At 33.8% G+C, this 12611-nt stretch overlaps 2 protein-coding genes across 3 annotated transcripts in view; one reads left to right on the top strand and one right to left on the bottom strand.

Annotated features, from left to right (window-relative positions):
• LOC118180362 (angiogenic factor with G patch and FHA domains 1-like) overlaps positions 1-10294 on the bottom strand; it is a 138284-nt gene extending 127990 nt beyond the window's left edge. Inside the window, exons 1-3 of one of the 2 annotated variants that reach the window (XM_085810412.1) lie at positions 9691-10294; positions 7434-7480; positions 5739-5828 (exon numbers count right to left, since the gene is read on the bottom strand). In XM_085810412.1, coding sequence (XP_085666538.1) covers positions 5739-5828; positions 7434-7480; positions 9691-9991 — 438 coding nt within the window. In that variant the 5' untranslated portion in view covers positions 9992-10294. The remainder of the gene's footprint in view (positions 1-5738; positions 5829-7433; positions 7481-9690) is intronic. The other variant, XM_085810413.1, reaches the window with a different exon arrangement.
• A 400-nt stretch (positions 10295-10694) lies between these two features.
• The window catches only part of Cks30A (Cyclin-dependent kinase subunit 30A), a 39140-nt gene continuing 37223 nt past the window's right edge, over positions 10695-12611 (top strand). The window contains exon 1 of the mRNA XM_085810415.1: positions 10695-10901. Coding sequence (XP_085666541.1) covers positions 10843-10901 — 59 coding nt within the window. The 5' untranslated portion in view covers positions 10695-10842. The remainder of the gene's footprint in view (positions 10902-12611) is intronic.

Here is a 12611-nt window from a genome sequence, read left to right as displayed (position 1 = left end):
ACTGCGTCCTAAATCAAAACAAACCATTATACACAGCTTGTTTGGGGGGGGGGAGAGACAAGTCTTCATTCCCATTTAGTGTTTGATGTTAATTTAAGAAATTTTGAGGGCATGTACGACCATAACTTTGAAGTACTTTCTCAAAATAAAATTGGATGTGTTCCAAAAGTCGTTGATCCCAATACCCTGAAAGAATTAAAAGAAAGAAATATTACCTTGTATGATTTGCAAGCTAAAGAATATGACATTGAATTGCTTTTAGGAGCAGATGCCATTAGGGATATTATTACTGGCAGCTCTCTGAAACTGAACTCGAGTGTAACTGTAGTTGAGACTAAATTCGGATACACTGTGATTGGTAAAGTAAACAGCTTATCTAAAGAACCTACTTCAGCTACTATTCCAGCATTACTAGAAAATAATTTGTGTAATAATGTAGTTTCGTTGCATTGCGTTAATCTTGGTGTAACCGAACTCTAGAATTTAGATGCCATTGGCATAGCAGACCCAACTGAAGATGTTAAACGTAAACTTGCTCACTCTGACACCATTAAGCAATTTAAAGAGAATTTAAATGTTCTTCCTGATGACCGATATGAATTGCCATTACGCTTTAAATCTGAAATTCTGTTACCTAACAATAAGTCTATGACTTTTAAAAGGCATCAAAGAATGTGTCAACGAATTAATGAGAAAAATCAGTTAGATAACTATAAGGTAGTTTTTAAGCAATGGGAAGACCTAAAAGTAATAGAAAAGGTTCCTGAAACTTAAATTGATAATTTGAGTTATCATTTGCCCCATAGACCTGTTATAAAGCATACTAGCCAGACAATGAAGGTAAGACCAGTGTTCGACGCTTCAGCCCAAGAGAGAAATCAACCATCCCTAAATGATTGTTTCAATAGAGGGCCGAATTTAATTGAACTCGCACCTGACATAATTGACAGGTTTAGACTGTATGCAGTTGGTTTATCATCGGACATAGAGAAAGCATTTTTTCAGCTGAGTATTATCCCAGAACACAGAGATTATTTGACGTTTTTTCTTCCAACTCTTGAAGAACCTATGATTTACAGACACTGCAGAGTGGCATTTGTTCATCTCCATTCCAACTCTCTGCATCAATAGAGCATCTCTTGGATAATTCCCCTGCCGATTTTGACGATGTGACCCAAAAATTAAAGCATTTGTTTTATGTTGACAATTGTGTCACTGGGGTTCATGATATCAAACAACAAGAAAATTTTATAGTTAAGGTGACAGAAGTAATGGCTTGGGGATGTTTTAACCTACTGGGTTGGGAAAGTAATGTTCCAGGTCATTGTATTTCCCGTAGTTCGGGTGTAACTTCTCTTCTTGGAATCTAATGGGATTTGGATAACAATACATTAAAAGACAATCTTAATTATTAAATGGATAATAAGATAAGTAAATATAATATTTTGGCTATGGTACATATTTTTGATCGGCAGGGTTTTTTTGAGTCCAACTACCTAGTTACCTAAGTTACTATTACAGGAGGCTTACACTATGAAATTAAAATGGGATGACCACTTGCGAGATAACATTCAGAAAACTTTACAGAAGTGATGAAATTAAATAACTTGAAAAAATTAGTATTCCACGATACATAGAGATAAATGAGAATTCAGAGTTACAGCTATTCATTGATGCATGTAAGAGTTCCTATGGTGCATGTGTCTACATTAGAACTGTAACACCCGTGGAAGTCAAAATTCAATTGATCAGAGCCAAATCCAGGGTAGGGCAGTTAAAATCTCTGACAATACTCGGTTAGAATTGATGGCCTGTTGCATTAGCACAAGACTGGTTCACACAGTATACACCACCTTAGATTTGTCTGATTTGAAAATAATTGCATGGAGTGACTCTATGGTAGCACTCTGGTGGATTAAAAACAATTGTGATTGGTCAGTTTTCATTGCATAAAAGAAAGAAACAGTCTGATTCCTTCTCAGTGTTGACGCCATGTACCAGGTGATTTAAACCCAGTAGATATACTTTCAAGAGGCAGTTCTCCTCGTTCATTTTCCGATTCTCTTTGGTGGGAGGGTCCCTCCTGGAACCTATTAACAACTGGCCACCAGACCGTTTGGCTTACGAGACCTGCGAGGTAGAACGAGAAAAAAGGAAGGTCAGATTGTGTAACCTTAATTCAGTTGAAAAGGAAATACCTTTGTATGGAATTAGGTTTTCGAATTTTCAATCCATCATTCGATTAGTTATAGGGCTATAAAAGTACATGTGCATTTTGAGAGACTGGAGATTTAACTGTTCATGAGATGGAATATGCCGAAAAAAACTCTTATAAAAATTGTACAAAATATGTATTTTCCCTCTGCCAAAACTATTCCCAATACGAGTGTCATTTCAGACAGAGAGAGTATAAAAAGGGTGAAAACGTGCATTACAGAGCGATCAGAAAAACCTGAATTTATTATTTTACCAGACCGGTGCTTTTTCACCCAGCCTTTGATCGAATATTATCGTTTACGAAATTGTCCTGCTGGAACTCAAATATTACTCGGAAAATTGAGGGAGCGATTCTGGATAGTGAGAGGCAGAACAGCGGTCAGGAAAGTTGTAAAAAACTGTGTAAGATGCAATCATTACAAAGCCAAGTCTCCCGATTGCGAGCCGGTGTCTCTACGAGGCGATCGTGTCAATGACGCAGTGGTGTTCGAGGTGGTAGGAGTTGATTTGGCAGGACCTTTGTATGTGAAGGGAGGTGAAAAAGTTTGGATTGTTTTGTTCACATGTGAAATATATAGAGCCGTTCATTTGGAATAGACTTCCTCATTGTCTACCGATGCATTCCTGTTGTCATTGAGACGATTCGTAGCCAGAAGGGGGAGGCCGAGAATAATTTATTCCGACAACGGAACTAATTTAAGAGGAGCACAAAGAGAACTTACTAACATCGATTGGGAAAAAATTTTGAGGCAAACGGCTACACGATGCATAATATGGAAGATAAATCCTCCCACAGCCACCTTGTGGGGAGGCTGGTGGGAGAGGTTAGTTCGTGTAGTAAAGGAACTGTTGAGAAGGACACTTGCTAACGCGGTTCTTACAACCGAGGAGTTGTACACAGTGTTGTGCGACTGCGAGTCAATAATTAACTCTAAACCTCTTACCTATCTGTCCGAAAATCCGGTTGATTTAATCCCACTTTCCTCAGCCATGTTTCTCATCGAGAATTGTAGCTTAGGTGTTCCCGATGTTGATTTCTGTGATTCAAAAGGAATTCGAAAAAGGACTAGACATCACCAAAAACTACTTAATAAATTAAGGTATAGATTTAGGAAAGAATATTTAGGCCTTCTGGTCCAAAATAAGAAGGGTCCATTGTCAGAGCTACGGCTGGGTGAAATTGCCCTAATATAAATATAGGAGATGACATCAAAAAACAGATGCACTAGCCTTTAGCTAAGGTCATTCGACTAATTCCCGGGAAAGATGGCAAGGTGAGAACTGTAGAACTAAAGACTCAAGCTGGTACGCTGCTTCGTCCCATTCAGTGAGTCTTTCCATTGGAAGTGCAGTTAACGGACACCCCTACTGATCCCATACATGATAACTCTTTTACTAATCCTATTTCTTCTATTTCTAGTGATGAGCATTCATATTCTAATGACTTTAGTGACATCCTGCAAGGTGCTAAAGTGTCAAGATTTTAGATCTCTTCGACCAGGTACTGTACATCTTTGAGCCAACCTGAAGTCGACTCAAAAAGGGGGAGAATGTAGGAGACAGCTGCTTCAGATAGACGATTATGCAGTGGCTGGGCGAAGTTGACAGAAGGAGCAGATGCATTTGATTAGGCTATTTTTAATTATTCTTATTTTTTCTTTAACTGTGAACTAAGCAGAGAAACTCCCTTTTCACTCAATATATGTATGCACTTGTTAGAGTAATATAACGTTCTCCGCTTGTGCAAGACATCCATATTAAAATCTTTATATTAATAATCCCTGCTGTGATTATTTAATTTGTAACCTGCACATTGTAGCCCTGAGAGCAACAGTTGCAACAGTCTAGAATAAAATAAAATTATTTTTAATTAAACCAGTTATATTCTAATTTGCTGAAAGTTTCCTCCTTAAATAGTATGTTATCAATCAGATTTTGAACAATTATGTAAAATTAAAATTTCATTACGCCTATAGAGCATAATTTTAACAATTCCACTGAACTTTAATTTTTAATCATTTCTATAGATTTAAGCATTTATTTTTTAATTATTCCCTGTATGGAAGAAAGTTCAAAGATATAGCTATGTATTTGATAATATATAATAAAACAAATTTAAAATTATAAGAACATTTAACAGTAAAAAAAAAAGACTGAGATAAAGACTGGTTTAATTTAAAATTGTCCAAGGAAATAATCCAATAGTTGAAATATTTTTTGACATAACATTAACATAAAGATACGACAGAAATAATTATTGTAAGCATTTAGTAAAGATACATAGTTTTGCAGTGTAATTTAAAATTCAAACCAAAATTTTATAAAAACAAAAGTAACGTCCTATAATATATAAAGAATGGCAACTTCTTCAACAGAGGTTTATTCATTTCCCACTAGTCTCAATCCGGAACAACTGTAATATGAAATTTTCCCTCAGCGACGAAAAGCATCTTGAAGTCTGGTCACTAATCCCTACACTTCCCTTCCTTTTGTGACATAGATGCACCCTTCTGAGAATCCATTAAACTACACACAAGAATCTTTGTTGCAAATAGGAGGTGATTTCTTAAAGGGGGGAAAGCATTCTATTCAAGATTCCCTGTAATTTCAAGGCTTTTACTGCTACCAAAGCCCCGGCCTCAAAAGGTTAAAGAAATAATTTTCATGAAAATGAAAAAAAGGAAGAAATATTTTCTTTCTAATTTTATCTTAAATATTTTTCTAATATTAACTGGAAAATAAATTGCATCAAAACACAGTTTTGATGTGAGTGTGAATGAAATAAAATAATAATAATAAAAAACTTTGCAATTAGATTGCAATGCAAATTAATCATAGTATAAATATAAATATTTAAAATTGTTAATTTTTAAAAAGATTTGAAATAAGCTTAATTTATTTACTCTTATCTATTTCTCCATTGCTTTCGTACATCTTCCTTGTGCATTTAAGCTGTAGGCAAAGGTATCACAGATTTCTTCATCCCCCCTAGCCGTAAATTCCTGCGTTAACTTCCCCCTAAAAAAAAAGGGCAGAATTTCCCTCCACATAACACAGTAGCATCTTCTGCTGCATTTTGATCATAATGCTGTTTTATGTAATTTTTTTTAACTACAAATGTGGCGTGCGAGTTAGGGAAATGATGGGAAAATACTCCTAGAACTTTAGTCGGCATGTGCTATAAATTTCATCACTTGTCTGTACTGTGTTTGATCTAAAGCCTTGTTCCCTCTCAATAAAGTCAAATGGTTCTGGGTTGATGAAATCCACCCACCCATCAACCCAGGACCACAGAATGGCTTTCTTTGTTAAGTAGGAAGCAGCAGACGATACCCCCCCTTTTTTTTTTTTTTTTTGAGTCAATATTGTTCGAGCAAATAGTAGATGGATCCAGTGATCATAGAATAGGCATCCAAAAGGTTCATCGCAGCCAGCTTTCACAGTTGACAAGATAATACATAAATTATTTAATACATCACAACTTAGAGATATTTAAAAAAAAAAAAAAAAAACTAACTTACTTCATCATAATAGTAACCAGTAGAAGGGCTGTAGTACATTTTATGAGCTTCATCATAAATGTAATCTTGGATGGAAACAGAATTAGAAGGCTGCAAGATAAGTTTTAAAAATGTTTTCATTTCATTACATCCTACATAAAAAGCTGTGCTTTCCCATTATGCACCAGTCACACTTTTGGGCACCTACAAAAGAGAAGCCAAATACAAGGCAAGACCCAATCTTAGCATCCTCTGAGGAGCATTTGCCTGTGTGTGTAAATTTAATTTAACATATTTAACTATGCGTTTACAGTTAAAAATCCCGCCAAAAGACGTGGCAGGTGCATAACAAAAAAGTACCTAAAACACTAATGCTAATAATTACAACTACGTTGCATAAAGGTAGATATATTAGTAACAGTTAATTATACATTTATTGAAGACTAATTGCTACGTGGCCAGTCTTTGTCTGGCTTTTAAATGTACCGCAAAACAAATGTCCTTTCGACAAAAGTTGTATCCAACTGCCTCTTAAAAAATGTCTAGCATCCAAGAGAAACATTAAATTTAAAAACTACCCAGAATTATCACCCTCTTTTTTCCAAGTGGCAACAGTGCTGATATCAGCAACAATGGTAACAGTGTGATATAATGAGAGAGAATTATCAATTCGATGTGATTTTATCAAAAAAAACATAAAATTCAGAAAAAAAAAAACCTCATTCGAATTTTGAAAAAATTTTATTCAAGGTGCACTGGCTCTTGTCTAGATACACCTATGTACCAAATTTCCTAACCTTGGGTCTATTAGGAGTATTATTTCGTAGTCTTGGGTCTTACGCACAGCATGAATGAAAGACATCCACAGACAGACTCTTCTTTTTATTATATGTAGAGATTAGCCAAAACTCAATGCATAGAATTTTGATTGATCTTTAAAAAAGGTAAAGAAGGGAAAGTTTTAAGTATATTTCTGCTCTCATAAAGTTTAGAAAAATCAACCCATTTAAACATTTATTTCACATGTTAGAACAGCAAATGAAATTTAGAGTTATTCAATGATACAGCTTTGGACAGTTAAGTTGTTAGCCAGAACCAAGCTGTACGCAATTCAGACATTTTTTTATATATGTACTTAAGGTGCACTGATCAGTAGATTTAGCTAACAATAAGAAAATATCTGGTTCTGTTTCCAGAGTATGCATAGGCGATTTTTCTAATTCTTGCTGCAAGAATCCAATACTTCTACTATGTCATCTGAATAAAGCAACTTGCCATCATCTTGATTCAGTTGAATGGATCTCATTCCCTCCCCCAGGCGCCTTTTAACTGTTACAGATGAAAGGAATTAAAATATTTTCTTCTCTTTGTTTTGAAGTGGTTAATCAGATATTATATGACTGCATGATTATGTGCTACAGAAGCATAAATATTCAATGTAATCAGATCATTTAAACAGTACTTCAGACAATTTTTAATTCCACTACTACATGAGTGATAAAAATGCTCACTCAATTAATCAAAATATAAGGAATGGCAAATTATTTATCAAATGTCAGTCTGTTTCTGTCATTTTAGATTACAAATAAATCTAAGATGCTAATTCTGAGGAAAAATCTCTTATTTGCCTACGTCCATTTCTCAAAACTTTTGCAAATAAATGAAAGACATATACATTCAAAATGTTCAGATAACAGTATTTTCTTTAATTCTTACCTCATGAATATGACTGGTATCCACAGTAATATCTATTTTCAGATTACCTAAAAAATAAATTAGCATTAAGCATTGCAGGCAGATCGAAAATTGCATTTATGAAAATGGTACTTATGTATTAGTGCAACCACCTTGGAACAGTTTGGCGATTTTTTAGAGAAGAAAAAGGTAATTCGGTGAATTTTTGAAATGTAACTTATGATGATTATGCTTACCTGAAAATTTGGGTACTTTTCCATTTTGACGGCACAGGCAATAAAGTTGCCAATAATGGTACAACTGATGCCAAACGGAATATCCTCGCTGGTAACCTTTTACGCTTCATTTTCAAAACAAATCGTAGCCATTTCTTACAAGATTGATTGTTCCTTTTAATACTGGCATACAATTACATAGAATGTTTACCAGATACCAATTTTATGCCCTACAGATATTTGTGGTAATTAAGTCAATTAAGATGCAATCATATTGCTCACCCAAAGGCGAAAATATAGAAAAGGCAAAGTCAACGGTTAAATTCATCAATTCGAATGAGAATGCACTAGCGAAGTGAAGCACTGTGGTTTTACATAATATCTGAGTAAGCTATTCGTACGAATTGAAATCATTCTTGCATTTACACTTGTATTCCCAATTAAGATTTAACTTGAAATTAATGTAGATAATAACTGAGAGAATTAAATTTTTGTAGCGTAGTTTACGTGAGATGAGATCATTTGGGGTCACGTGATACGAACCGGCGAATCTGGATTTTGAACCACGGAAGCATAGTAAATTCTTAAATTAATGTCTTTTTACAAATTCATTGTCTTTATTTATTGGCATTTTACAAAATTTTAAATGATATTAAAATATTTATGCCTTCAAAATAAAAATTCGCGAAACTAACATTTGTTAACGCTTTTTATTTGTATACTGTATGTTGTCGCCAATAAAGTCTGCTTGGCGAGATTTGGGCTGGTGAAACGGAAAAGTACCAAAAATTGTTGTGTGCATGGTTGCTGGAGTTTCAAGACTTCTGAAAATTTCACAACTTCTAAGCTGGTTGCAATAATATGCACATACCATGAAAATATGTGAAAAACTAACAAAATTAGGGAGAAAGTGCAGAATCGCCCACTACTTGGCACATTTTTAAGAATTGCACATACTCGGTTTCCATGTACACATCGACCTATTTTCACTTTAAAAAACATCCCAGAATTGCACAAAAATGGCAATGCGCACTCCCTTGACTTTATCCATGTACACATCGTCTTATTTTCACTTAAAAAGTCAAAGAAAATTGACAAAAATCCAATTGTAAAAAGTGCCAAACAAAGAAGTGGGTGATTCTGCACTTTGGGCGAAAACGTTTAAATGAGAGACAATCTGTGGTAAAATCCCAGTATACGGTGCAGTCTTAGCGCAATTTTGAAAATTATCGCCAGTATATACTATGTTTAACTACATATATTCTTTGAATGACCCATTTACTACTCATCGTATATGTCCCGTTTTTACTGCTCATCATAAAGTCGCCAAATCCCGTGTGCACCAGATACTAGGATTAATTACAATCAGTATCACACTAAAACATATAAAAATATGAAATATAGTGGTACGTTAAGAATGTACATGATATGACGAACTTACCAAAAAATATTAGTGAAAGTGAGATTTAACCCACACCTTTGGTGCCAAAAATCGCACTAAGGCTCGCGCCGAACTCACCCTCACACATCGTCTTACTTAACAAGGGTGTCAGTAAAAGGATATTTCACCCAAAAATGGGTATATGGCCCATATATAGGTTAAAAAGATACCAGCATTTATATTGGAAACTAAAACGGCTCTAGTGTAGAATTGGGTGCCCCTTCGATTAGCGACAATTTTTTGTAAAACTTTGGCGATGAAATCTCATTTCTGGTTACCATGATAGTTTAACTTTGCTTTAGCCTCCTGATTTTTTTAGAATAAAAATAGTTTGATGTGTATATAGTCAAATTTAAAGCAATGCGCAATGCCTAGTTTGTGCAATTCTGGGATGTTTTTTTACGTGAAAACAGATCGATGTGTACATGGACATAGAGTTTATGCAATGCTTTGACTTCTTATTTTGGTTTTGTGTAGCGGCCATCTTGAAATTGTGTCTTCCTGGCGCCGATCTTGGCGTCAAAAATGAATTGCCAAAATACAAGGGGCACCCAATTGTAAACTTTTACCACTAAAACAAGTACAAAATAAATAATTGAACATTTGTTGTAATTATAAGTACCTCTATGAAAATCACCCCATTCCGAAGTCTGTGTTTCAACTGTACGATACTTAGAACAAACAGCATTTATTTTAATATTTTGACTGCCAGAAGTATACGAGTCACAAGAAGCTGCTTCACTGCTTTCTAAATTTTTAGCCACTGAAGTAAACTGATTACGTTTTTCTTTTTGATCATATTTATGCAATAATTCCGTTAACGCTACAATTTGAAGTTTTAATTTTTCTATTTCCCGATCTTTTTCGTCCAACAGCTGCTTCATATCATGGCATTTGTGACAGTTTGAATTAAGTCGATCCATTATCTTATCACACAGTTGTAAACCTTTTAAAAAATAAAATGTGAAATCACTATCCCAATAGTACCTGAAACTTCAACAACCTCAACGCTTAGTGTTTGCCTTTTACATATAATGTAAACAAAACACAGTCAACGCATTTCAGTTCAGGTTCAGCGAGGGTCGAAGCAAAGAACGTTCTAAACTCCAAATAATGAGCTCATAATTAAAATAAATAAATAATAAGCTCATTATTAAAATAAATAATGAACTTTTTTACACTATAGACATAAATAATTACGGATGGAATCAAGAGGTTCAATGATTTTCCTAGGCAAACGGGACCTATGTTAAGTGCTTCCAAATCATGTAGAATCTGATAAATCATTGAAATGATAAGCTTTCATCTCTTAATTCAGAACCTTCATTACAAGAAAATAGGAATTTAGATCACTGCTAATATACTCTAATCTAACAGTTATATGCAATTTTTTTTCCATTTACTTTAAAACGTGAAGTCAGTAGGAATTTCAGATCTTGTAACTGGAAAGAAAAATGCATGATGACAATAGGTTTCGTGCAATGCAAACCACCCGTTGAAGTTGAACATTTTACGACATCTTAAAAACATCAACTTCATCATCTTAAAAATGTCAGGAATTTTTAATGAGTGGCAGAACAGTAGTCCTGAGTTTAAAAAACGGTTTACTATTTCTGCTTCATAACTGTGACCATTGACGTAACAAGAGGGCGAATTTCGAATTTGTGTTAAAGGAGATTTTGGCGCTTTGTGCTTTTTAACACTGTTATTGAGTTTATAAATTCATACTCAGTTTGAAGTCAATCTATCCTTGGTTGGTTAACTGTGTGCAACTATGGCTGATAAAAATATTTATTATTCAGATAAATATTATGATGACAAATTTGAATACAGGTAAGTTGATCGTTCTATATGAAAGTTTACATGATTCATTCATGTTGTGCATGCGTATTTGGATTATTATAAGATTATTAGACTTTAGATATGTTAAGGAGGTATTTTTTATAATTTCTTTACGACAGTTTTTTTAATTAATAATTGGTGTAAAATTAAGCACCTGGAATGCTTAATTTTTTATGTACAATAACTTTGATTTGGTTTAATGGCAATTTTAATTTTATGCAATATTTTATGAATTTTACTGCAGTACGTTTATGTCATCGATTTTTACTGAATATTAAATTGTTTATTTTGACGAAAACTGTGTCTTTTTATTAAAGTAAGGATATTTTCAAGTTTCAGTACCATGCAGAAATATTATTTAATCATGAGTTGAATTCATATATGCATTAATGCCGTAACTGAATTTTATGAATCGATATGAATTAATTATAATGGTAAAAATCAGAGGTAGTTAATTTTAAAGCAAACTGTATAAATTAGATATACAGATTTCACACTTGTTATTTCTATACGAGCTTTAAGATCATTGTTGAAAAATAAATTCAAGATCAAATTTGAAAGTTTGTCTAGAATAAAATAATGTTTTTCTTATTTCTTGAAATTTGTTTACTAAGTTTACTTTAACTGAAAATACCTAATTTGAATAAACTGATTTAGTTGTATTAGATGATTCTATTAAAAAGTGTCTCGTTCAATCTTTGTTTATAAAAATAATGGCTTGTTCTAATTACAATATTTACATAATTTTAAAACAAATTTAAAAAATAAAATAATAACAATAAAGAAAATAATTTTTCCCATTGCTTAATCTTCTTTCTGTGCATTCCTTTTGACAAATAATTGCACTGACTCCAGCAGTCAGCATAGGAGAAACGATTTTCTTCATTTGTTCTTTGTTTACTTGCTCTTCACATGTAATATCTTCTGTGACAGGCCACATTTCATCAGGTAGATAGAGCCACTTCAAAGACGCAAAATGTCGTGCAGAGCAACCTCTGCTTGGAAGATTTGCTTGGCTGATCTTTAGAATATGGTAACTGGTAGTTTGGTGACATTTTGGAGGCGATAAAAGTTACTACGTGGGACTTTGGTAATAATGTGAGCAGTACTCAGTTCCGATTAAGCATTATTTTGTGTGAGGGAAATGAGAGATCATGGGATATGTGGCTCATTTCGGATACCCGGCTCTTGGCTGAATTTGGCGAGTTTTTGGCCGCCATCTTGGATTTCAGAAATGCGCCAAAAAGCGCATTTTGAAATCCAAGATGGCGGCCAAATATTGTTTTCCCTATCCGAGGGAAGTGGACAGGGAAAACAATTCTGAACTGCCAAAAGGAAAAATTGAACTTACCCTTGTTCATGTTGACATGATGACGCCTGACATTCCCTATTTCTTCAATGTTGTACAACATAGTTAATGTTATATTACTAAGCATGATATGATAACTTACTAATTGTAATTCAGTCTAAAGTAATAGAACAAGAAATTTTAATTAACGTGTACTTTAACGAGTGAAATGTTTTGCATGAAACGCTATAGGGCGAAGAAGTACTTACGCTCAAACTGTAAACAATCGATTTAAAAGAAAGCTTCCAACCTAAAAATTTGACTTGCATGTAATTTCGGCATTATATTATTTGGCATTTAAATTAATAATGAATTTATATTTAAATTAATTATGTTTATGCGGGTAAGTGTAT

This window comes from Stegodyphus dumicola, chromosome 2 (assembly GCF_044657685.1).
Source record: "Stegodyphus dumicola isolate Sdum_Otavi_A_Nest chromosome 2, ASM4465768v1".
Lineage (NCBI taxonomy): Eukaryota > Metazoa > Arthropoda > Arachnida > Araneae > Eresidae > Stegodyphus > Stegodyphus dumicola.
Note: the sequence above shows the minus strand (reverse complement) of the source record. Positions and strands in the feature narration are given on the sequence as shown.